Here is a 26,666-nt window from a genome sequence, read left to right as displayed (position 1 = left end):
TGTTGTAGCTACTGGCTAAGTTGCTATAAACACATGAGAAAACCTACATGGAGTTGAAGTAAAGGTGAAAAGAGACCGTTTAGTTGCGGTAGTAAGTAACCATCTCAATACTATTGTTAAATAAAAATAGATCAATGAATAAAGCACAAGCATTGAGGAGCTTTTGGACATGGGCTGTTCTGTCTATAATAATAAAATAGTAAAATATAAATAATACTGAATAAAAGAAATGGCATCTGTTCAATTCTGATATAACTTAAAAGTGTAGCCTACTTTACTCAAGGAAATGTAAATGAGTAAATTAACTAATTACTTACCAATCTGCTATGAAAAAGTCAGTCTGTAAACCGTCTATTCACTTCAAAAAAGTATGTTGAAGAAATTGTCTTGTACTCGTATCGGTATTCGGAATCGGCAAGTACTCGTATCAGTTTTAGAAAAGGTGGTATCAGTGCATCCCTACTATTCATGGCTATATCGCATATTGACACCTGCTCAAAGGAGTACAGTATTCAAAAAGATCAAAACATCTTTACAATAAAACAGATACCTCTAAATCTATCCCTCCCCTCTTTTACCTGCATGCAGGTTTTGATGATATAACTTGGCTATGAAATGCCAAAAGTGTCACTTGGACATGCAGCACCACAGTTATCTCCTGCTGGCATTGACCCTGGTTAAATGGGCTGGCCTTCTGAGGAGTCGCACACATGCCCCGTGGGTGGGCGTGTTTGAGACTCTCTGCCAGCGAGAGCTCTGGCACTCGCCCGCCAATGATTGCACATAATTGCCTCCATTTGTAGGAAAGGCAAAGATGAACATTAGTGAGATCTGTGACTCTCCGCTCCAAGACACTCGAGGGAGCTGACGGAGCGTTCAGTGCCGAGCAGCATGTGGTGGTTACCGTAGTGACCGGGTTTGCTGCTGCTGGATTAGTTCAAGTTATCCCTGAATAAATGAAGCATTTCCCTTCAGTTAATCTCAATCAATCTTTATTTCAGACTCTAAAAGGTCCATAAAAGAACATGTATAAAACAGACAGACAGAAAGAGATGTATTCAACAACTTATGAATCGTTGAATCCGTCAAATGTACCAGATCCAACCTAAAGGGGGTCTGTAAACGATGATCCTTTTGTAGAAATGAGGTCTGTCAATTATGGAGCCCTCCTGAACTGTGAATTACTTTTGTGGCCTAGTTTTTATTTTCAGATGCCATGTCTAACCTCTGACCTTTTGTTCATCTGCCTATTATGAACCATCTATAATCCATAATCTGTATTTCTAAGTAGGATAGAAATATTATATATACTCTCATTGGATGGAACTCAAACACAACTACAAATCAAATCAAAGTTATTTATATAGCACATATAAAAACAACTCTTCCTACCTTGATGAAGGCAAGGCTAGTTTATTTGTAGAGCACAATTCATACACAAGGCAATTCAAAGTGCTTCACAGTTGCATAAAATTACAAGAAAACAGATCCAATCAACAAGAACATCAACATAAAATTGATCAATTACAGTAAAAGGTAAGAGTGCAGATAAAATACTTTCAGTCATATGCATGGGTAAATAGAACTGTTTTCAGCCTGGATTTGAACATTGTCAGAGTTGAGGCCTGTCTCACATCCTCGTGAAGACCGTTCCAGATTTTAGCTGCATTTAACTGAAACACAGCCTCACCGTGTTTATTATTGACTCTGGGAACCACCAGGAGACCCTTCCCTGAGGTTCTAGGGACCCGAGATGGTTCATAGTCTTGTGTGAGTGCGAGAATGGGACGGCGGGTCAAGTGGCTATGTGGCTATTTGTTAGGTTTTATTTTTATTTTCTTATTGTTTATATTTTTGCCCCTTTAAGATTTTTGTTTTTACTCATTGTACATAAGGTACTTCTATTCCTGCCTATTTTGCACACCCTGAGTGTTTTCTTGAGAGCCGAATGTAACAAGTGAATTCCCCCATCGTGAAATCAATAAAGGATTATCTTATTTTATCTTGTAATCCAGCGTGGCATGTTAACAACAAATAACACATTTTTTTTAATAAACGGTTTTGGAATTAGATGTTATGTAAGCTATTTCATGATTTGATACATGATAACACATCATATATTGATGTAAGGCAATATACTATATTACAATATGTTGCACATAACAATTGTTACAGATAATTTACGTGACTGTTTGTTGGACCAGGGGCAAAGGGTTAGAGCTGTCATCTACTGTCCTGGCAGCACTTGCCCACTGAATCCTCTCATGTTTTGAAAGCAGTGCTCTGGAGCCTCATATGCATCTCATGGAAGCATTGGAAGTATCGGTATCATGATGGGAAATATTGCGAATATATTACATAATCAATATTTTGGTGAACCCCTATTTGAAAAAGTAAATATCAAGAGCATTTCCAGTTGCTTGACTTTGAAATAAACTATTGACTCACTCACACTAAAAAGTAAAAGGTATCAATAAGACTTCAAAGACGGCCTTCTGTGGCATGTGATTTCTATTTAGAAATTTTTGAGTGATTTATGTATTCCCTCAGTCCTCTGAGTGAACTTCAAAAAGTAGTCATCCGGACATGGTTTTGAGGTGAAACTATTTGCCTCTGACATGAACTTTAGATTTGTTTAATACGTCGACTGTACCAGCTCCAGTCAAAATTGAGTCTGCAAACGATGATCCTTTTTTGAAATGAGGTCAATTATCGAGCCCTCCTGAACTGTAAATTACTTTTGTGGCCTCCTTTTTATTTTCAGATTCCGAATCCCAGTCACGACCTTTTGTTCATCTGCCTATTATGAACCATCCATAATCAAGTGAACATTGGCCGTCTTAAGCTTTCAAAGACCTTTGTTCTGTTTGAGCCTCGCCAAGCTAAAGAACAAAACTCCAGGGCAAACTCCACTTGAAACGGCTGCAGATGAAGAGACGTCTTATTTAACTAAATGTTCTTTTCTTCTCCTTCCTCTCTCGGCAGATCGCTCCCCCGCAATCCAACGGCAGACAAAAGCCATTCTCTGTGAGGGGCAAATGTAAAACGACATAGAAAAGTGTTGCATATTCTCTGAAGGTTCCTTCTTCATTGAGATCCTGAAACGTTATCAGATTTTGTTTGTCTTGTGTCCCACTTTAGATGAGCCGTTTAAGGCCACCTGCTTACTGACAAGGCTTGAGGGATTTTGGAATATAGAAGTATTTTCTGATTAGATTTGCAAATGCGATCAGTATCCCGTACCAGATCCTATGTAGAGGTAGGAGATGTTGTTGTTTAGATAATTGGCAGCCTTTGTGATTTATCTTTTTGGTAAAGTAAAAATGTTGGGCATTTCAGCATGACAGGAAACAGATAAAATTACAGAGCTATCTAAAGTATATGATGTCCAAAGTACGCTCTTTGGACATCAAGCTGGACTGCGCTCTTTTCAATGGACTGTGTATAAAACAATGATCTGGACTGTACCCGTTTGACTGGCTTTCTTGTGGCAGAGGGAAGAGGGAGATCCATGCAGGCTGCCTCAGAGCCTTTTCAGTTGTTAATCAAGGCAAATACTCAGTCTCAGACTCATGTCAACATGAAGTCAAGCCAAAAAAATGTTAGCAATCCACACGAAACCAGTGCTTGTAAACCAACATTTTCCAAACTAGGTCCCAGAGTGTAAAGATCTAAAAAAAAAAACGTTACATGGCTCCATTGTTACGTCCTTTCTGCGACTTGAAATAAAATGATGGCATCACAGCGCCAGTGTTTACATGTTTTCCATAATTTACTGACCTTATAATGAGTTTGCCACAGGTGACAAGGAGAAACACACTAGCTTCCATTCAGTCCGTGTTTGGACTCACAATAATTCAACCTGGATAGACTCAAACAGACAAAAGCAGTGATTAGGAAGATTTATTGACATGTATATTAGTTTTGGCGATCAGACCCGACGGTAGACATCGATGTATGACTTAGGGATGTCTTCCCCCGGAGCCTGGACACTGGTGGTGGTATGGAAGACCCGTGAAGCTGCAGCAGGTAGAAGCCGTGGATGGAAGAGGCGGAGATGGGGTGGAGGCGGGTCGCAGCGCAGCTGGGAAGCGAACGAACTATGATTGCTGGGGCTTAAAAGCGGGAACGAGGGCGATGATTGGCTGCTATGGAGGTGCGGCTCTTACGCTGATGGCTGAGGTGTGGCCCTCTCGGAAGCGATCATTGGCTGGAGGTATGTGATGCTGAAAATCGTCTCCCAGGTTGAATTAACGCCTAGGCTTCATAAGTGCGGTCACTGACACTATTTCTGCTTTCTGCGCAAGATCTGAAATCTAAATTCACCTTGTCTCTTCTGTAGTTTTCCTGTGCATTGCTTATGGTTTGCACTATCTACAGTCTTGTTTCGTTTTACACATGACTGGCTTCAAGTGGACACGCAAATTTACTGAGCTGGCTCCGTGTTTATAGAGAACATTTCTGAAACTACACCGTTTTGTCTTGCCGTGGACATCGCCTCAATTTGGTCCAGTTCCAACTGACTGAAAGAGCTTCACCCAGCAGGCTGCCGTCCCTCTGCTGCAGCCTATTTCATACATGCATTTTTGATTGTTCTCTTTTTAACGACGGATTTTTGCACCAAGTTTTCAAGACATGATTTTCTTTCGTCGAAGACTAAAGAAATGAACTGAAATGAACTAGTTCTGACCCAGCAGCAGACACACTTCCTCTGTCTCGGCTCTTTTGAAGTGGTGTTTTGCGAAAGGGTGAACAGTGGAGAGGCTTCGGGGCGTTTTCTGTGTCCACTGTGAAGCTGGTGCCAATGACAGAACAATGCACAATGGAGCGAGACTCTGCCAAACCCACACCAACGCTCACCAACTGGACCAGCCATTTCCATGTATTTCAACTGTGGAAATCATTAAATACTTGGAGGGATAGACAGAGATTTATCAAAGAGAAAATCATCAACAACAAAAAAAAAACAGGAGTAGAGTTTTGAGTCGGGCCACAATCAGCAAATCAGTAAAAGTGCTCTTCCTTAGGTCAGTGGTTCTCAATCTGAATCTCAAATACATTTCGTAACAATATATTCTTAAATGCTCTAAATTAATGATGGAGCAAATAAAAAAGATGCTTTTTTTAATGCACTGCACACCAATCCAGGTACAAAACATGGGAAAGGGAAGAAAACTAAAGCTAGGGCTGGGGTTGAAGGCTCCGTGTGGTGGATTGCCCCTGGTCTGGTTTTGGCCTTGGGGCTGGGGTGGATGTTGGGGGGGGGGGGCCTCGAGCACTCCAGGTCTCTGGCGGGGGTGAGAGAGGGGAGGAAGATAAACGGACAGACAAGTAGGGGGGAGGAAGAAGAGGAAGGGGGAGCTCGGAGTGTCAATGTAGTGACGACATATGATCACACATGATCATACCCCTTTCATGTCATGCAACCCATATGTACCCCATTTGTCTCTTCTATTGTGTCCTGTGTCCTCCTCACTTATGTAAATATGCACTTTATATCTTATATACCCATCTTTATACCTGTGTATTACCTCTCACTTAAAAAAAATGTGATGGAGCAAATTTACTCAGAACTATACGTCTTCTCTTAAGTTTGGTTTCAAGTGGTTGGGTGTGGAGGATGTTCAGGGGACAGTGAGGGGTCACCGGTCCCGAAGAGAGCCCCTGCTTTAGATACAAGCCTCTACAATCTACATGGTGTTAGTATAGGGGGAAAAGAAGAAATATATACTGAAATGATGTTGCCCCTTGGCTTGAACATTTCACATTTAATCGCTACTGCAAAATCTGGTCTGATAAAGTGTGATTTTTTTTCTTGAGTCATACTAATAAAAGCCCATTCTAAAAATGAAGGGAAAAAAATTCACACTGTTTTTTTGGTGTTATGCAGACAGTACGGAATATGAATCTCTCAAGTGGGATGTGTTTAACAGTTAACAGTGTATTTGTAAACTGTTTCTTCTAAATCAGACCAGTGTGTTTTTTTTCATGCTGTTGTCCTACATCGACTGGTAGGAAAATCGCGCCAAAACCTGTGTAAATCAGCTGACGTCACAGTAACATCATGTGACAATTTTTTGGAATAGTCATCAAAAAAATCACTAAAAGTTATTAAGTTTTAGAATGTTTTACACATGGATTAAAAATAAAACTGTAATATTGCATGTGCATCAGGACCATCCTTTTTCCACTGATCGTCCTTGAGGTGCTTCTGCAATTCTCCTGGAGTCCACCGGTGCTAAATTAAATTCATTGGACTTGATTTGGAAAGGCATACCCGTCCCTTGCCCAGATCTATGCCTCGATACAAACCTGTTTCGCAGGTCGACAATTCCTTTGACTTCAGGGCTTAGTTTCTGCTCTGACATGCACGGTCTGCTGTGGGACCTAAAGTAGATAAGTCTGTGAGTTTCCAAATCAAGTCCAATGATTTTATTTAGCACAGGTCGGATCAGTTTGTCGAAGCATCTCAAGGACGATCAGTGGAAAAAGGATGCAGTATTAATATATTTTTAATACGTTGACACAATACATTTAATACACGTCGTCATTATGGGGTATTGTGTTTCGATTGATGAGATAAAAAAAATAAAAAGTTTCATCAATTGTATAATGACGCTGTAACAAAATGTGGATAAAGTGTAGCGGTGTATAGATGTTCACCATCCATTGTACAGTGGGGAAAAAAAAGTATTTGGCCAAAATCCAATAGAATGTCTATGTGAAACTGACCAAATACTTTTTTTCCCCTCTGTATGTCTGTGAGCTGGCCTAGTGTCACCTCTGGGTTTCCCCGGAACAACTGGAGGAGGTCTGCATGGATCGAGAAGTCTGGACATACTCAGACTGCTGCCTCCGTGCCCCAGTCCCAGATAAAGCGGAAGAAAATGGATGGATTGTACGATTATGTTTAATAGTATTCTCTTTTTGCTTTGTCTCGGCGCTTCCGTTGTCCTGACACTTCCGGTCGAGCGCGAAGCCCGTTCATTTAAACGGAGATCGAGGGAAAATATTCTCCGCTCAAATCTGATGTTTAGTCGATTGATTTGTGTAAAATGTCCAATGTTCATTTGCACCAACATCTCAACACTGCACCGTTTCTCTGCGCGGCCGGAAAACGGCTTCGTTTTCGTGTAGTGACTGATTTTATGTGGACTTCTCCAGCCCCATGTTAAAAGATAGGAGAAAATGAGCGGCCACAATTCATGGCGGCGCCCATGCGAGCCTCCGGAATAAGGTGAATACTGTTAAATGCAAGAAAGATGATTTAAGGTTAAAGAAACCCAAGGTTAGCTATAGAATTACATAAAGAACTCATTGCGAGTCGCTGGAATTGCAAAACAGAATGGTTATTGTATTGAATATATATGCAGATTAATCAAAGAAAGGAATTAATACAAAATTGAGGGCAAGGGTTATATGTACAATTATTGCATAACTTAAAAATAGAGAAGGAAGAACTCAACGAGAAATACTACGTCTTAGGAAGTGTCACGTCACTGATACAATTTTACAATACAGTAGAATGTTGTTTGGTGTATTATATAAGGGTAATTAGTGTTGAATTTTTTCCAATAGAAAAGTATCAAGTGTCATACATAACAAAGTAGAAATGATTAAATCCACTGTATATAAAGTAGCAGTTTCCCAGCCACCAGAAGCCACAATCAAAGCCCTACAATGTTCTTCAGAGATCTTTTGTGCCGCGCCGCATGTTACGAGCCCATGTGCGTCACTCTGAATGCATTGTTGTATTGTGTTGTGCTGTATGGTATTGTTTGTCTGTGGTGAACTGTGAGCTTTGAGTCACTGTCTTTGTTGCAGATGCGATCAGCCTGGAGGGGATGGTGGTGCACCGCGCTGAGTGCAGGCCAGTCGTCAATGACAACTATATGAAGCTGAAGAAGTGAGTCAACTCAGCCGCTGTGGACACTCTAGACACTCTGGACACTCTGGACACAAGAGCATGGGCCGAAGAAAGTTTGACATGATAGGACATTTTAAAGGGCGGTATTGTGCAAAATCCACTTTTTAAAGCTTTTGCCCATGTTATAATGTTGTTCTCTCATCACAAACATATCAGGAGCTGTTTCTCGACCCTCTTTGAATGATCTTTGAATCTTTTCCAGTGCCTGTTCTTAGCAGTGCGGCGACAGCTCTCAATAGCCTCCTTTTCCCAAGCAGCTCCTGGAGCTGTGTTACCAGAAAATGCTTTCCTCGCCCCTCAATATCTTGCTAAGTTTCATCCTTTCATCGTGAAGCAAAAACCCTCGCCATAGTTCACTACAGCCACAACGCCGCAAGGCTTACGAGAGAATGCGTGGATACGAGGACGCAACACTACTGGATATCTTGTCTCACCAACAAAGTTTAATATGGTTATAAAGATGTGCTTGATTTTATTTCCAAATTCCTCAAAAAAAAGCATAACGCCCTCTTATTTTTTTGTTAGGCAAAAGAATAAAATAAGATTGAGAAATAGCTTACAACCTGATTGTTTTAAGAAAGAGTAGAGCCAGTTTTTAAGGTAATGGCAGCGATGTCTGGTACAGATTTGATAAAAGGAGATTGTGGTGGTTGACATTTGTAGTGTATCAATGACGTGCAAGTCAGATGAATTCACCCCGGCTTTTCTCACTAAAGTCACACAGCAAAAGATTGAATGCGCATTGAATACTTTTGTACCACATATGAAATATACAGGGCAAAAACAGGGCAAAAACTTTGATTTGGGTCATTTACTTTAAATATAAACAGCGTGAGACCTCAAATCAACATAGAATAATAAAAAGTAAAGGATATTGTCCGCTCAGGCAAAATGGAAATGAATATGCATGTGAAGTCAACACCCACATCACTCCCATGCAGCATTTGTGCAATATACAGTACATCGTATAATTGCATGGATATTTAACAAGTGCTCTGTGTTAAAGTTTATAGTCTCGAAGTGGGCGGGCAAACTTGGATAAGCAGTGGGTAAAAGCTCATTTCTCTGCATTCTGTTGTATACTAATTTGTGTTCGCCCAAAACTTTCTCTTTGTTTGTTAAACAACACATTGCAAATTGGACCTTTAACATTATTATGTTGCACTAGTATGCGCGGCGCGCTGAACTTAAAGCTTCACGTTAAGGTACAAAGTTTGTTGACAGGTACACGGAACGAGATTTGAGCGGCGTACTTTTGTATGTGAATGTATTAGTCATGGCAGAAAGTTCTGGCACCACAATATTGTGACATAACAAACCACTCATGCAGCTCATAAAAGCGCCAGGGCTAAATTAGTTTCCTAAAAAAGGTCTCTCGAAATTTCATTGCACGCAATCCACTCGGTTTAAGTGCGATGAATAATTTCCAAAGTTCAAAGTTTGGATGTGACGACCGCGCGCTGTTTGTGTGTGTACAGTAAACATTTAGAGCCTCTTACCTGCTCCCACCACTCTCCTGTTTTCTATTAAAATTAGTTTGAGGTATTGGACAGTAGCTATAGCAACTACATGACTGTGGCAGATGCAGCTCTTCAGTGTCTCCCAAGGCAAAAGCACAGCACAGTTTACTCTAGAGCTGCAAGCACTGAGAAGGAAAACATGCCATATGCAATTTGTATGAAGGCTTATGTCTGACAGATTATAAAGAAGACCGTATACAAACTAAACCAGGGCTGAACGAGAACTATTATTTGGTCATTTAATTTAAAGATTGTCCTTTAGATACATCTGCAATATATTGTTCGACCCCAGTTTACTTGGGAGGAAAAGCCAACATTGGGATTCAACGGTGAACAAAATGTGCCTGAGTCTGTGCCTTAAAGCGAAGAGATAAAGGAGCCGTTCAATCACTGTAGCGGCTGGTCTGCGATGTGCGCTGGGCCGAACCCAAACCGTTCCCAATGCAGAACGAGATAAAGATTCGCCATGGCAACCGTAACCAAAAGACGCAGCTGCCACAGAGGTATAAACAACAGTCGTAGTAAAGGGAAAAAAAAGTCTGAGAGATAATTGTGTATCGATTCAGCCTCTAGCTCAGAAAAATGTCATTAAGATCAAGGTGAAAACAGCAAAGGTTTTTCTATCAAAGTTTGTGGACAGTTGAACTCAAAGCTGCTTTCAGAAGATTGTGAAATGTGCACTGTTAAGAGATTAAACTAAAGTCACTCGGAGAACACGGACCTGCACCAGTGCGTCGTGGAAATGAATCGGCAAGTCATGTCTGAACCTTTAGTCGGGCTTTTATATCTCAGCCACCAACTTCACTGAGGTTAGTTTCTACTTTTTGGAGAGTTTGATGCCAACATTTGATCTTGTATAATAGATTTATTATTGACGTCTGATATCAATGTCCAAGCAGACCTCTTCGCTTAAATGACTTGGGATTGCATCCTTCAAGACTAATATCAGAATATCTTTATTCTTTGAAAGAAATGGTTCATCAACACTTAATTAAACAAATAATGTAAAAAAAAATATCTTAAAAGTTGCTGTAGCTGATGTCGTAATATTTCTCTTAATGTAGATATAGGACTTTATTGATCTCACAATGGAGAAATTCACTTCTCAGCTCTCAGGCGTGCTAATAGACAGGAAAATGTGCAAGTAATAGTAACTGACGTATCTTATACAATGAATATAAAAACGTTAAAAGTATAAATAAAAATATTGAAATATAAACTGCATAGACAAACTTTAACCAGTAAATTCAGTGCATGCAAACGAGTATTTGACTTCAAAGATGGGTAACCGATTTATTTCTCTTGTAGTAGGGTACATTTATTTTGCCATCACATTCTGTAATTACAAGTTTAGATATAATATAATATAATATAATATATTATAATATTACATTGCGTATTTTCATCCATTGCTTTAATGCGGACTTAAGAACCTAAGTTGGTGTAATGTAATTTTGGCGGTCTGCCCTGATTTACTTTGCCCTCTTATAAAGCTGTACTCGTGCGCAGAACCTGCTTATAATGAATTCATGTGAAGAATTGGGATGGACAGGAAGGATTCTCTCGTAGCCTGACCAGCCAGACCCACTTTCTGATCGTTCATATTAAATAGAGGTGAGTGTTCTGGATGGCCCGGCTAATTGTCTCCGATGTTTCTGCTTGGAAACAAGAGTTAATGGACTCGTGCAGCTGGCAAATTTGATTGTATTAAAACAAATTCCTCCATTACAGTGTAATGTACATCTAAGCACCTGTACTTGTTTTAGAGTGAGCCCTCAATTAGATCCAACCTGGCATTGAAAGGTGATGAGAAGTGGCATTAGTTCTGGATGAACTGCTGTTACTTTGGCAACCATTCGCTCTAAAGTGTAATTAAATTGAGTAGTTTTGCCTTGTGCTTTTGTCCGTACAGTGAAGCAGAGAGCTCCCACTGAGAGCAGCAGTGTCTGTCTGAGCAAAAACCTTCAGTTTCAGTTTCCATCGCAACCGAGATAGTTGCCTCCCTCGTAGAATAAAACTTTGCATAACTCCGTCTTGGACGGACCTTGAGCTAGTTGCTCGATCAACTTGTGCAGACTGTGTTCAGGATAGCCCACAAAATGTTGAAATTGGAGATTTTCTTTTTCTTTTTATATATTAAAAACGTGACCGACTGTTTGCCCAGATCTGTAATTTTCCATTTGGACGGGCAGCAGCTGACAAATTCTCCATCCTGCCAGGTTCAAAGATAAATGCATTGTCATAGTGATGAGTGTTCAAGCTAATGTCGATTCTGGTACAATATAACAATCATATATGTTTTTATTTGATTAAAACATCCTTTTAATGAGTTACACAGGCTGGCATCTTCATGGACAAAACCAACCATTTTTTATTGACTCCAAATTCTGAATAAACTGACAGGCTTTTATCAGATTTGGCATAAAAAATGATACAAGACCTACACCAGGGCATAGTTTGTATATTTTTATGATAAGAGAATTAGCTAACACTTCAGGTTACAGCACCCAAGTTTCATGTGTATGTACAGGGATCAAGAATGAGTCATCATTACACATGTAACTACAGGTAATTACACATTAAAGTGCAAGGTTTAATCATTTGTAACAAGGTGTACAAAGTGTAACAAAGGTGTACAGTGTGTAGCTGCAGGTGTTTTGGCCATCATATAGAGCCAGTTTCAGAAACTTTCAAAGTTTTAAATATGCTGTTTTTTGTGGAACGTTATTGATCCCATAAAAAATGATTATACAACTTCACAACATTCACTAAATAATCAAAGTAGTTTACTTCCAGTAATTGAGATTTTTTTAAGTGATGACCACAGCAGCCGGTCATTTGCAGCAGCTTAGACACTGAACAATCAATAGTCAATTACTGGGCCTCGACTTCTAGATGCTGACAAATGTCATTCAGTATAAAATCAACAGTCCACCTGCATATTGACCAAACTTCGTGGCACAGTTATTAGCTCTCTCACCTCACATAATAGAGTTTTATCATCGCTGTCAAAACGAAGAACGCTGTAGTACTTTGGCTTATGATCCCACATGATGAATCTAGTAATTTTACACCACAAGATAAGGTAGGACTTTAATCATCTTCAGTTACGCTCAATGACGAATGAAAAGTAAATGCAATGTAGCTTGGAACTGACAGGGCTTGTTCGGACGCTGCCCACAGGCCAAAGTGTCAGGACGAGCTCGGATCAAACCCAGGCCTCGGCAGAGACGCCGGCGTTTTAACAGGGATCTATTTGTGTTTGTCTTTCAGGCTGCAGTTGAAAGAGTCCACCAAACCGCAGCGTCTGGCTCAGCAGCTGGAGAGAGCCGTCACCTCGGTGTTCAAACCAGTGGCCAACCACACCTTCAATGTAAGGACGAGTCTTAAGATACAGGAGACTTTTTATGGTTTCTATTTGTTGCTTAGACCTATGAGAATCTGAAGCGTATCAGAACATGTTTCTAGACCTCCAGAACCATCACACTGAACACGGGGGCTCCTCAAGGCTGTGTGCTGGGCTCCCTCCTGTTCACTCTGCTGACCCATGACTGCACTCCAAAGTACGACTCAAACCTCTTCATCAAGTTTGCAGACGACACAACAGTGGTGGGTCTCATCAGCAACAGAGACAAGTCGAACTACAGGAGTGAGGTGAGCAGTCTGACCATGTGGTGAACACAGAACAATCTCTCTCTCTAAATGTGGAGAAGACAAAAGAGATTGTTGTGGACTTTCGAAGAGCGCGGGTCCAGCATGCTCCTCTAACAATCAACGGTGCTGCTGTGGAGAGGGTGATCAACACTAAGTTCCTGGGTGTGCACATCACAGAGGACCTCTCCTGGACCATGCACACTACATCACTGGTCAAGAAGGAGCCCCTCTCCCCTCCATTAAGGACATGTACTCCACCTGTCTGACCCGCAGAGCCGTCAGAATCACCAGGGACCCTTCGCACCCATCACACAGTCTTTTCAAGTTAATGTCTTCAGGAAGGAGACTGCGGAATCTTTGTGCCAGTTCCAGTCGACTGAAGAACAGTTTCATACACAAGGCCATCAGGAAGCTGAACTCTCCCTGCCCTCACTCCCACCCCTCTTCAGTCACCCCCCGCTCAATATATAATGAGATAAGTAAACAAAAGATGGAATAGATTACAATGTATAGAGTAAAGCAGTGCAAATGGAGAATGTGGAGTTCAGTCTTTGAGCGCTGGTACGTGGCACTTGGACAGCCAAATGTTACGTGATTTGGAAAAGCTTGAGTCAAGGTTTGCGCATGTAACATTTAATCTAAAAACACAACCATCTGAAGCCCACGGTTACCACCTGTTAGGCCGAATGAGCAATTATTATTTCATTTTTTTGCCCGCTGCAACATGTCTTCAGTCACTAACGAAAGAATCATAGATGATCAAGATGAATCAAGATGAAAGAATCATATACTTTTTAATACTTTTCTATTTACAGGGCGACAGTGACTGAGGTGGTAGAGTGGTCGTCTTAGTTTTAGCTGGAAAATAGGTTTTATTTACCGCTTTTAATAGAGTTTGATGTCAGATGGAGGACAGGGGCCAGGCAGCTTTATGGGGATCCACTGTTTTTGAAAGGAATCTCAAAAAGAAAATCCACAAATGTTTAGCTCTATAATAAAGTTGTTATGGACAAATTTATATGTTTTTTTTTTTAGGGTTTAGTCTACCATTTTTGGATTACACTCTCACTCAAACTCGGAAAATACTGCTTAAGCTGAAAGATCAAATATTTAACTCGGTGTGAAAAGTTTGAAAACCGATGCCTTAGTTCATTAGTGTTGACAGAGACAGTTTGTATTCTGCTGTTTTATATTCTGGCCCGTCTTCCACTTCAGTCCTTGGACAAGACACTTCAGCTACCAGTGAAAAGCTCGATAAAACATGCATTATTTATTTGATCATAACGTAGGAGTCTAATGGCAACTCTTTCACAATGCTCAGGATGTCAGCTGAAAGGAATGAAGAACTTCCTGCAAACTTCTTGCCCTTGTTTGACCTCCTCAGACGCTGCTGTGCCCTGATCTCTGGAGAATCTTTTAATCCAGATTTTTGTGCGAAGAAAACCGCAGATGAACAAGATAAAAGTCCATATTTTCCCCTTTCAACATCAAAAGGAGACTCTAATTGAGCAGAACATTAGTGCATGCGTCTAAATTGGGCATTTGCATTTGGGCCTCGTAAGCCTGTGTTGGTGCACTCCTCCAAAATGTCATCTTTATTTTGAAGAGCAAACATATTTTTGGTGAAGTGTTTCGCCCACATTACAATAACAGCTCTCGGAGGCACTTACCGAGAAATAAACAAAGTCCTGGAGGAGCCAGTGTCGAAAACCAAAAATAATAAACCCGTATTTGGACAGTTGTAGCATTTTATTGTTGTACTCTGCTTTTGGCTGTGAGCAGGTTGAGCCTTTTTAACACTTAACACAAATACATTTTGGTTGTTTTTGCAAATAGTTGGGCACAGTATGATGAACAATGAAGGCTTTTATTTATAGAACAAATAGTGTAGTAAAAGTAAATGCCAGTATTCAAAGCCTGATTTATTGTTGGTTCTAACACTCTTTGCCTTATTGGCCTCTCCATTACTGTTTCACTGTTTCCAGCCCAATGGTGACTTAATATCCGCCTAAAACCTGCCCTATCAAAATGTATGAATATTTATTTTGCCTTGCGATGAAAGTTGAGGTTTTGTAAGTTTATTAATCGCAATTAAAAGCATCTAAGCGTCGTTTAGTTTCTTTAGAGTCATGTTCTAGAATGCTTCTTTGTGTTTTCCTTCATTTTAACTTATTTTAAGTGGAGATGTGTGGGCTGTGTGATTATTTCAGACACTTCAAAAGACAATAGCAGTTTGATTTATTTTGTCCTGCCCAAAGACAATGGAGAATGATCATTTATAAATAAGTATATTTAGGCTTAACTGTGTGAGTAAACAAGTCTGACAGTGAAATTGTTTTCGGATTTACGCGGTGTTCATACCTAAGCATCGTCTTGCAGGAAAAACAAAACTGAAAAAGTGTCTGTGCTGCTAAAGTGAAGTGTGATTAATTTTGATTTTGAATTGCATTAAACCTCATGAAATTAACTAATTGGAAAAAAGTCCCTGCCCTAGTTTTTATATATACGATCAGAAGACAAGCAAAGCACAGATAAAAACATTTATTGCACAACCAGCTGAACAAAAAAGTAGAGTTTTGTCCTAAATTGTACCTGGTTGAAATCTAGCAGCACTTGAAGAGCATTTGTTTTCTTGTGTGGTGGCACCTGCTTTCAAAAGATGGGGAACTACTGACCCTAAAGGAAAACCAGAAAGATTTATGAATGTAATGAAAGAGGACATGTAGAGCAGGGGTTCCCAAACTTTTTTGGCTGGGACCCCAAAAATTGCCAAGTAAACATCTTGGGACCCCCATTGTACAAAGGTATTGCCTCTTATGCTACTTTAGGCCAGAAAGTGTTTATTTTTGAATAGTTGAATGGATTTCTTTTAGTTTCATCTTGAAATAATCTGGGGACCCCCCACCCAAGGCCTTGCGACCCCCACTTTGGGAACCACTGATGTAGAGGATAGAGGGTTAGATGAAGCAGATGACTCTCTTCAACAGAAGTCGTAAAGCACACGGTTTTCTCCCTCTGGAGCTATGAAACATTAGTTCTGTGATTCCTTCCAGGTGGAATACGAGAAGAAAAAGAAATCCGAGGGTAAAATGGTGCGAGGGGATCGTCAGATGGTGCTGGACTTGCTCTTCTCGGCTTTTGAGAGACACCAGTACTACAACATCAAAGACTTGGTGGAGATCACTAAACAGCCTGTGGTGAGTCAGTATTCCTGTGCAGGTGAAACTCGGAAAGTCGTGAAAAAGTTCATTTATTTCTGTAGTATAACTTAAAATGTGAAACTAATATGTATGATATAGACTCAAGCCTTTGTTTGTAATAATTTTGATGATTACAGTCCATTTTCAAAATACTCTATTTTTCTGAGATTCTGTTTTTTTACAAGCTGTGAGCCATAACTATCAAAATTATAACAAATAAAGGCTTGATATATGTCACTTTGCATGGTGAGTTTGGTTTACAGCTTGTAAAAGGTTAAAAGATATACAGGACTTATGATTGCACTATTAAAGGTGCATTATGCAACTTTTTATATGAAAAAAAAGTTTATGTGTGCATATTTGATGTTGTAGTGACTTGTAGTATGATGAGTGGTCACCATGGCGCCTTTACTTTCCATCACAGAGGTCTCTTGGACACTCCAGGATCAATTGTTTTCACTCCTGACGGACCCTCTCACCAGAAAACCTACAAAACAATTGATCCTGGAGTGTCCTAGAGACCACTGTGATGGAAAGTAAAGGCGCCATGCTTATCACTCACACATCTGCTGGGTCAATACAAAGACAAATACACACAAATATCAACTTTTTTTTAATGCATTTAAAGTTGCATAATGCAGCTTTAATCCCATCGTGTCACAAAGTTAACAAAGTGAGTCACAAAATACTGTACCTTCAGGGACAGACAATAACGTTCTATCTGTCTTGCCAGTTAAATGGATCATATATCTCCGTAATTTGTAGATCTATTTACATTTATTTTTTGTGCATCTAAATGACAAATATCTCTGCAAGTTAAGTTCAATAGCTTGCATTAAGTTTTGGCTTCTCTGTCAACCCCTAAAATAACAGTACAGCATCAAATAGTGTGGTTAATTTGTGGAACCAATCCCTTTACAAAAATAAACCATTGGACATGAGTGGATTTCCTGTTTGGATATTTCCAATTGACCACCTTTACATTCACCTGCCCACAGCGCACCTCGTTCTGTTAAATCCGTTACAAATCGCCCACTGCATGACGCTTGTTCACACCGGGATCCGCTGTGGGTGAGCTTTGGGCCAAAAAAACGCACTCGGTAACCAGCGCTCCCTCCCCTCTCTTTCTCCCTCCACCTCCCTTTGTGCTCCCCTCCCTGCAGCTCCCTCCCCTCTCTCCCGAGTCGACTCTCGCACAGATGAATCAATGCTGTGCCGTGGATATTGGCTGTGGCGGGATGGAGATGTGTAGGTGCAGCGCAGACCTCGGGGTCGGCTGATTGCGGTCGATTGCGCAACAGTCAGTCATCAGAGTAGGAGTCAAGCGCTGATACCCCTAAAGCACTTTGGCCGACACTCGAATTAACTGAGCTCAAATTTACCCACGTGTCCATTATTACACAAAACACATCGTTACTTGCGCCTCAACCGGTTCAGAGGAAACGCAACAGCGACACCCAATGGCCCAAACCGAGCGATGACTGAGAATGAGCTGGGTGTCTTGTTAACCTCTTAACTCCCACCTGAACGGATCCCATTTTCTCCAGTTTGGCTTTACCCTAATCAAAAAGGCTTCTTGGGGAAAAAAAGCACCAAAAAAGCCACAAGAAATGAGAAGAAAACAAGGATGTAAACGCAACAAAAAAGTGACAAAAAGTACAAAAAAATGTGACAAAAATTCAGCAAAAATGTGACAAAAATTCAACAAAAATGTGACAAAAACTCAGCAAAAATGTGACAAAAATTCAACCAAAAAGTGACAAAAATTCAACAAAAATGTGACAAAAATTCAGCAAAAATGTGACAAAAATTCAACCAAAAAGTGACAAAAATTTAACAAAAATGTGACAAAAATTCAGCAAAAATGTGACAAAAATTCAACCAAAAAGCGACAAAAATTCAACAAAAATGTGACAAAAACTCAGCAAAAATGTGACAAAAATTCAACCAAAAAGTGACAAAAATTCAACAAAGATGTGACAAAAATTCAACAAAAATGTGACAAAATTCAACAAAGATGTGACAAAAACTCAGCAAAAATGTGACAAAATTCAACAAAGATGTGACAAAAACTCAGCAAAAATGTGACAAAAATTCAACCAAAATGTGACAAAAATTCAACAAAGATGTGACAAAAACTCAGCAAAAATGTGACAAAAATTCAACCAAAAAGTGACAAAAATTCAACAAAAATGTGACAAAAACTCAACAAAAAAATTACAAAAACTCTAAGCTCTAAACTAAAAAAAAAATCATAAAAAAGGTGACACAACACAGCAACAACGCGAGGAAAAAGATCAGTTTTGTGGGTCTTAGCTTTCAAATGCGGTGTTACAAAAAAGTGACAAAAACGAAAAGAAAAATAAATTGACAAAAATTCAGCAAAAAGTGACAAAAATTCGACAAAAATGTGACAAAAACTCAACTAAGAAATTACTAAAATTCAACAAAAATGTGACAAAATTTCAACAAAGATGTGACAAAAACTCAACAAAAAAATTACAAAAACTTTAAGCTCTGAACTAAAAAGAAAAAAACATAAAAAAGGTGACACAACACAGCAACAACGCAAGGAAAAAGATCAGTTTTGTGGGTCTTTCAAATGAGGTGTTACACAGACATAACGATATAATAGCCAAAGAGAACAGAATGCATTTGGTTCAGGCGGGTGGTAAGAGGTTAATCATAATAATGAATGAGAAGATGAGAATCGGTTGTGAGCCACGTGACAAAAATAGAATAGAATTATTTTTTTTTAACTTAATTGTCTATCATACTGTGATGGCAGAAATACTTTAAGATTCATTATAAAATCAGTTAATTGCAGCCACAGCAGCAGATTCGCCTCATCAAAGGAAAGGGGAGTGGAACAGACTGAGTGACATTTAGTGACTTTTTCAGCTCCCAGATGGCAAAGGGAACAAAAGAATTCCTGTACACATTTTTCTTAGCACAAGGAAGTCTGTATCTGAAGGAGCTCAAAGTGATGGGACAGTGGATGGCTGTCGTCATCTGTGATCCTATGACAGAGATGATGCAGCGCTTTACTCTAATGCTGAGACAGATTGGTTTGTTGTTGGCCTGTGATTTTACTGCAACTCTGCTAAGTTTAGCTTTGTTTTTGACAGTTAAATGGCCAAACCAAGAAACGATGTTAGATATCAGTACGCTCTCAATTAAGCAGATAAATCCTTGTTAAGATGTGGTCACGGACTTCAAAACCTCTCAGTTGATGCAGCAGGAAAAGCCTTTGCTGTGCTTTCTTGTAAACACAGTCAACAAAAGGTCCAAAATTGTTCCCAAATAATTGTCCACTTGGTCCACATCCTGTCCGTTTAAAGGAATAGGCCACCGTTTTTACATACTGAGATATGCTCTTACCTCACTTTAGCCGGGTTAATATATCCCCGTCTGGTCTTTGTCCGTGCGCTCTGCCAGGCAAACGGAGCACATACGCAGCCTCTCCCACATGTCACATAGCTCCAAAAAAGCTCACGATAGAAGCTACCAAGCTCTTCCACGTCTTCCCTATTTAAATAAAGTTACGTGAAGTGTTTTCATGCGAAGTATATTTACCCAGAAATGTAGCATGTCGATTTTATAAGCAAATAAAAAGGGGGACTATATTGTGAGGCGTAATGATACGAGGAGTAAAACGTCCGCGCAGTAACTCCTAAAGACTTCCCCCGCTCACTTCCGTCAATAACCTTTAGGAGTTACCGCGCGGACGTTTTACTCCTCGTATCATTACGCCTCACAATATAGTCCCCCTTTTTATTTGCTTATAAAATCGACATGCTACATTTCTGTGTAAATATACTTCGCATGAAAACACTTCACGTAACTTTATTTAAATAGGGAACACGTGGAAGAGCTTGGTAGCTTCTATCGTGAGCTTTTTTGGAGCTATGTGACATGTGGGAGAGGCTGCGTATGTGCTCCGTTTGCCTGGCAGAGCGCACGGACAAAGACCAGACGGGGATATATTAACCCGGCTAAAGTGAGGTAAGAACATATCTCAGTATGTAAAAACGGTGGCCTATTCCTTTAACTGAAGTGGTTCGAACAGTGGATTTGACGGCTCCAGCTTCCTTTGGCTGGTGAAGCACAATTCTTTAGTTTTATTTACGTTTAGCTGGAGATTACTGTCCTGAGACCATTGAGTTTACATAGTGAGCCACCGAATGAGCACGAGTGAGACTTACGACCAAGGCCATGTCATCAGCGTATTTGATCAATGTGAAAAATATTGTGTCATATCTAATTTCATTTGTGTATATACATTACACCGTTTACTTTGACGCTTTGGGGTCTCCTTTAAAGAAGCTCCTTCAGCCAATGAATAATGGCGGAGTTTACCCTGAGATGAGACAAGCGTGTGAACAGTGTTTTTATGTTAAATGCAGATAAGAAGTCCATGAACAGTCTGTGCACCCAAGACTTGTTAGTTTTGATGTTCAGTCACTGTCTGAAGTCAAGCTGACATCTTCAACCCCCTTTTGGCCTTATATGCAAATTGGAAAGGGTCCAAATGCTACCCACAGCCATTTTGGATATATTTTAAAGCAAATAATGGTGAACCTGAATTGAAATCACAAAGCTACTAACTGCTCATCTATCCTGCCTTACTCACTTTCTTACTGTCACAGAAAGGTGACACTAATTACTTCAACTACGGGCTACTGCACAAAATACAGCGATACATTGTAACATAAAAATAAAAGTATTTTGCCCAAAGTGCTAGTGAATGATTAGCCACTGTGATAAGCTTACAGGTCTAGCATAATGCACTATTTAAGTCTTCTGGCGACGGAAAGCTGCCGTGTACATGTTAAAAATGATCAATTGTGTATAGAAGTGTTGCTTGCCAAAAAATGTGTACTTTTAGAGCTACAGGTAAGTCCACAGAGAGCTGTCTTTTCCTTTTCCCTCCAATTTTGGCACAGTTACCATGGAGATTCTGTCAAATATATAATTGCGATATTTTACCATTAAAACATTTCAACACAGAATATTCAGTTTTTAAATTGAAAGCCGTTTGTTTGGTCGTCAAAATAAAATGTTGTCAAACAGCTGTCAAACAAGCAGATGTAAGCGTTTTGTCCAAATGTGAAGCAGCTGGTAGATTGTCCCGTGGTGTCCCCTGTTCTTGGCAAGGAAAAACAATCACATTGAAGAAAAATCTACCTCCGTGAATGGACTAGCAATAGATGTGCCCAGCTCTGACCAACCAAACAAAAAAACGTAAAATTTTTCATAATATTCTACTGCATATTTTGTTCTATTTTTGTTATAATGCTGTTTTTTAAAGGCATTTTAACAAAAAATATCACACTTCATCTATTCAGTAGTGAATGGGTTCAAATGTAATGGAGTTTTGTTTCCTTCTAGACCTTCCTGAAGGAAATCATGCGTGAGATCGGGACGTACAACAGTAAAGGGGCCCATAAGAGCACTTGGGAGCTCAAGTCCGAGTACCGCCATTATCAGTCTGGGGACGAGGAGACACAGAACACCTGAGCGTTTAACTCACTCCTCTGAGATTTAAATTAAGTTTGGATATGCTCAGAATTGGAAGAATATGACTTTGCTGATCCATTGACTGGTAAATATTGTTTAATTAAAAGACAAATATGAATGAATGTCCATGTCTTTGTTTTTCTCCATCTTTGAACAAAAAATAGTACAGCATTTTAATCTTTCTTGCCAAATCCACTTTTCAATTACTAATTAATTGCCTTGGTGTGAATATTTTATAAAAATAAATGCTATATACTTGAATATATGGCATCACGCTTTATAACTTTTTGGTTTGTGAAGTGTAAACCCTGGTTTATGTCCACAGAGTTGGTGAGCCTGTTGTGACGGGTTATTTGTGATAATTTTGTACTTCACATACAATTGCACAGATTTTTTTTTTTATCCTGTCATAACGTTTTTGGTTATTTTTAGGTTTATGGACCATCTCCAGTCTTGTGTTAAGCCCACGAGGCTACAGTGGAGAAAAGTTCCCTTAAATGTTTAGGATTTACCCGGATAGAGTTCAGTGTAAATTCAATTACTACAAACCATTAACATTTTAGAATCAGCTTAATCTTGGCAGTGGTGATAAAATACTTTTAGCACATTCCTCCATTATGAGTAGGTTTAAAGGACAAGGTCACAAGACTCAGCTCACAAGACGGTGCCGCAGCGGTTAGCCCTCATGCTCCGAAGCACAAAGGTTTAATTCCCGCCGGGTCAGGGCCTCTCTGTGGAGTCTGCATGTCCTCACCATGTCTGTGTAGGTTTCCTTACCCTCTGGGGCCAGGACTCCTCCCACACAGATTAAGAGATTCTTAATCTGTGTGATTTAAATGTCAAATAAAGACAATGACAACAAACCAATCAGTTTTCAATCTCAAGAAATGTTTCCACAATCACAAAAGCATTGTTTGGTGAACAAGACTCCTTTTACTATTGTGACATTACAAGGAGTTACGTAAATGCTTAAGTTTTTGGAAACTTAAGTGCAGTCTGAAAAACCTCCAGCTGGCAACTACATTCATAAATACTGGACACTTTACTACTGCGTGTGGTGTTGAAGCTGTATGCGACTTTAAATTCTTTCTGGTCATTTCCCAACACATGCAACTTTGTGATAACTCAATTTACACAAATTGGCAAAGCAGATTACTGATACAGAAATGAAACTGATATCAAGCTGAGTGGTGGCAATAGATTTTATTCAAAGTCTATTAGATGGCATTTCTGTAACGTTATTTGAACCCAGGTGTAAAGCCTGGCTTCGGGGATCAATGCTAAAAACAGCCAAGACATTTACAATCCTGTAGTCCACGGTCACTGCTCAGGCCAAAGAGAAGAACCTAAAATCCATGACCAGACTGTTCAATTCCTCCATCCTTTACTGGTGGCTTGGGGGAAGGGGGGGAGGCATGATGTAACGATTGAAGAAACTTTCATGTTCAGTTTGATGGAAAATGGTGCTCCTGCAGTCTGCATTTGGTGTAGTTCGGGAACAAGCGGCCGTTCAAAAAGCTGATGTTTTGAGAAGTTACTATAAAAAATAAAAACGGCATGAATTAGATGTTAGAAAGATATACAAAGTGAAACAGGTATTTGTACTTTGAGTAAAACATTCCAGTGTTTTCATAACTTACTGAAAAAACAACAAATCAAATCAAAACTAGAATACACAGGACAATTACTGCAGTAAATTATTCACCAATTCTAAACCTTCAATAGTATGGTGTGTGTTCTGCATTCCCATTGACTTTGATGAGTAATGTCAGACATAGGATGGCACACGGACACACAGAAAATTACTTTTTCTAACACCAACTTTGTCGTTTTCTCCTTCAGTGTAATTCAGTTTTCAGAATCAAGCAAAAAAAAGGCTTGGGATGTATCATTCCGTTTTCTAGGACTAAGTGCAGTAGTAGTAGTACTAAGTGTCAAAAAAGTTTGGATAAAAGAAGCAGGTGGGGGGCTCTCGGCATGACAATGGAAAGTGTCCAGTTGTACAGGGTCTAAAATCTCGAGAAAGTCATCGACTCCTCTTATAGTTTTACAATCTTGTGTTCACCTTTTGTAAAAATGTGGGTTGTTATGAAAGCAATGGCCATTCATTTATTCCAAGTTGAGCACAGCTTAGAATTCACCGTAAAATATCTTGTTTAAACCACCTGATTTAAAAAGTCATAAGAGTATTGTGACCGTACCGCTCACTAGCAAAAATTGAGACCCATCATTAAGACGTAAAACAAATCAGAAATCAACACTGTGCAGATTGTGTTCAGTCGTCACTAACTCAGAGTTTGTACTTACACATTTCTCCAACTCTAGACCCCATTTCATGAAGATCAGGTATGGTGTCACGCCGTCCTCGCGATAGTCCAGTAATCCTACAATGCCCTCTTCGTTCACGTTCTCCCCAGTGAAAAACTGAAAATAATAAAAAATTAAAATACAGCAAGTGTGACTGTCCATTGAGTTTACTCGTCTTTTGGGGTCAATGAGCCGCAGTTCACAACGTCATCTTGTCAAGTCCTACCTGAAGGTCTTTGTTGTTTGCGATCATATCCCTCATCTTAATCGCTGCGCTTTGTGCTTCCTTTTGAAAAGTGTCAACATTGTCAGGGTTGGCCTCCTTCACCCTTTCCTTAAGGCTGTAAACACAATTTCCCACATTACAATCACATCACCTTGACTCTTTTACAGTAGCGCTAGTTTGGTTCAGTTTTCTATTGCTCTGGATGAAGTGAACCAACCAACAACCCCGTGCCCTCCTGGCAGTTCATTTTTTAACAATTTCATCTATTTTTCGAGGAACAATCCAAGTTAAGGCTATGGTAATTTGTGTCTCACTGGTCTCTTGATCAGATAAGTATCAGGATTGATGCAAGATAAATCGGAGTCTCAAAACAGGAACATAACATATGGGTTGTAATTTGTGATACTTACGCTTTCAAGTAAGGCTTCATGTATACCATGAAAGTCTTCTTGTCATAAGCGGCAGTCTCATCGAGCTTGTGATTGAGGACAATGTCCACGCCTGACTCCACAGCTGAGTCTGTTCCTTCACATTGTTCTTCAGCTGACGCATTACCTCCAATAAGTGAATCATCGATGTCGCCCACCTTTCTGGTTACAACCTTAAAAAAGAAGAGCAATAAAATGTAAATAGCATGTTTGAAAGGCAATTGGGTAAAACTAGATTTAGATTATAAAGCAGCCCATAGAGAAACCTACCTTGCCTTCAACTTCGTAGAATAAGCCATCATCTGTTGTAATGATTTTGTAGATGTCAGAGAACATCTCAGCCCCTGAAAGAATAAACGGAGGAATGAACAGTAGGTGGTTAATCAGTTCATACAGTGGCCTTTACTTTTGAAATCAGAAACAAACTAAATGTCGCAAAACCAACATAACAAGCAGACGTATCGAGGCAAACACATCATTTTACTAATCGGTAGGCGCACATCAATAACTTTAGCTACAGAACACACCGAAGTGTAACAAGATATAAAAAGTTGTCTGGCACAGGCCACGTTTCCGTAAATAAAAACTAGCTAGAGCCGCACACGTAGCCAGTTAGGCTAAATTCATCAAAACACACGTAATATAACCTTGATAGGTGAAATTCACACCAAACCAAATACTAAAACGAAAAACAAGGAGAACTAAAGGCGCATTGGACTTGTTAATAAGTCACAGGGCCAACAAATAGCATTTACCGGCAAAGGAAGCATTAGCATTAGCATTAGCTAACAGGGCGGCTTCATTGTAAGGGGAACCTTCCAGAGTGGAAACATGCGTTCGCCACGGCGGGGCCCAACTTCTGAACATTGTTGTATAAAACACCTTGTCAACGACACATTAAAGTCACCATCCGAGACGATTTAAAGGCCAATAATATAATGGTCTCACCCGTGACTAAGCACTTGTAGATGATCATGTTTGCCGCCTAGTTGTTTGATTCCCACACAGTAAAGGCCTGTCGCTGCTGGTGGAGCGGAGGAAAAAGAGCGAGCGTCACACGACGCAGATTCTTTACCGTCTCTGATGACGTCAGCGGAGGGCGGTGTGGAAGCAGCACATTACTGTATAATTAAGCAGCGAATATGCAAACGCCGCCTTTATTTCCGCAAGATAGAACAAATTTAACTATATTTCTATGGTTAACACTTATATTGACAAAAAAAAAAAACAGCTTATTCCTGCTTTTTTTTTTTTTCCGCTTATTGTTGATCCTAGGGCAAAGAAGTAACGTGTATACTGTAGAAATTATCGATATTCTTGTCTCCCTCTTCCTCTGTCATTATAAGGAATTAAATGTACTATCTTCTATCTATTGCCACTTCATTGGTATAAATCAATATTGAATAATTTCCACTGACATTATCTCACATGCTCGGTTTTCCTATGGCCATTAATAAAACGTCTAAAAAAAAGCATCTGAAGACTAACAGTAGGCAATTTATAACGTGTATGTTATTTATATTTCATGCCAATATGATAGTGTCACTCATAGGCTATGCCCTCCAACAAGGAGAGTTTATGTTCTAACTTGTCTTTAACCAGTGCTACTCAGTAGTTGTATGATTTTTGTATGATTGGAGTTTGGCGAGTAGGACACATGAGACCACTGCAAGTTGCTCTGACTTATCCCGACGACTTAGTTTTGACTATTATACTCATGCGTTAGTCTTACATTTATTGGGTTAAGATTAATAAGCAATTTCATTCTGGCCTTAGGTCTTTTTTCATTTTTTTTTTAAATTTAATCTATGGTTTAGTTTCCTCCTGTGTGCTGCAGTTTGTCCTGATTTAATAAAGTTAGGACTTTTTCTCAGGTGATAAAGC

At 39.7% G+C, this 26,666-nt stretch overlaps 2 protein-coding genes across 2 annotated transcripts in view; one reads left to right on the top strand and one right to left on the bottom strand.

Annotated features, from left to right (window-relative positions):
• Nucleotides 1–21,838, top strand: part of LOC306968184 (general transcription factor IIF subunit 2-like) — a gene marked incomplete at its 5' end in the record, with an annotated part of 63,952 nt that extends 42,114 nt beyond the window's left edge. Inside the window, 4 exons of the mRNA XM_079563506.1 lie at nucleotides 7,825–7,906; nucleotides 12,721–12,820; nucleotides 16,155–16,298; nucleotides 21,693–21,838. Coding sequence (XP_079419632.1) covers nucleotides 7,825–7,906; nucleotides 12,721–12,820; nucleotides 16,155–16,298; nucleotides 21,693–21,821 — 455 coding nt within the window. The 3' untranslated portion in view covers nucleotides 21,822–21,838. The remainder of the gene's footprint in view (nucleotides 1–7,824; nucleotides 7,907–12,720; nucleotides 12,821–16,154; nucleotides 16,299–21,692) is intronic.
• Nucleotides 21,839–23,005: 1,167 nt separating this feature from the next.
• Nucleotides 23,006–25,873, bottom strand: tpt1 (tumor protein, translationally-controlled 1). Its single transcript, XM_079563080.1, has 6 exons — nucleotides 25,731–25,873; nucleotides 25,053–25,126; nucleotides 24,765–24,955; nucleotides 24,355–24,469; nucleotides 24,129–24,245; nucleotides 23,006–23,358 (listed from the first exon to the last, which is right to left on the bottom strand). Exons 1-6 carry the CDS (start codon nucleotides 25,756–25,758, stop codon nucleotides 23,356–23,358), a joined length of 528 nt encoding a protein of 175 aa, XP_079419206.1. The 5' UTR covers nucleotides 25,759–25,873; the 3' UTR covers nucleotides 23,006–23,355.
• Between the last annotated feature and the right edge of the window lie 793 nt (nucleotides 25,874–26,666).

The sequence above is a fragment of the Gobius niger genome, assembly GCF_951799975.1.
Source record: "Gobius niger genome assembly, chromosome: 9".
In the NCBI taxonomy this organism is placed as follows: Eukaryota; Metazoa; Chordata; class Actinopteri; order Gobiiformes; family Gobiidae; genus Gobius; species Gobius niger.
This window is presented reverse-complemented; position numbering and strand designations above follow the sequence as displayed.

Bases quoted from the DNA above. Each gene is read 5' to 3' on its own strand.
- tpt1 (XM_079563080.1), bottom strand. From the start codon at position 25,758: ATGATCATCTACAAGTGCTTAGTCACGG. The intron at 24,956-25,052 runs GTAGGTTTCTCT...TTCTTTTTTAAG, and splicing joins TCTACGAAGTTGAAGGCAAG to GTTGTAACCAGAAAGGTGGG. The intron at 24,246-24,354 runs GTAGGACTTGAC...TATTATTTTCAG, and splicing joins CAAACAACAAAGACCTTCAG to TTTTTCACTGGGGAGAACGT.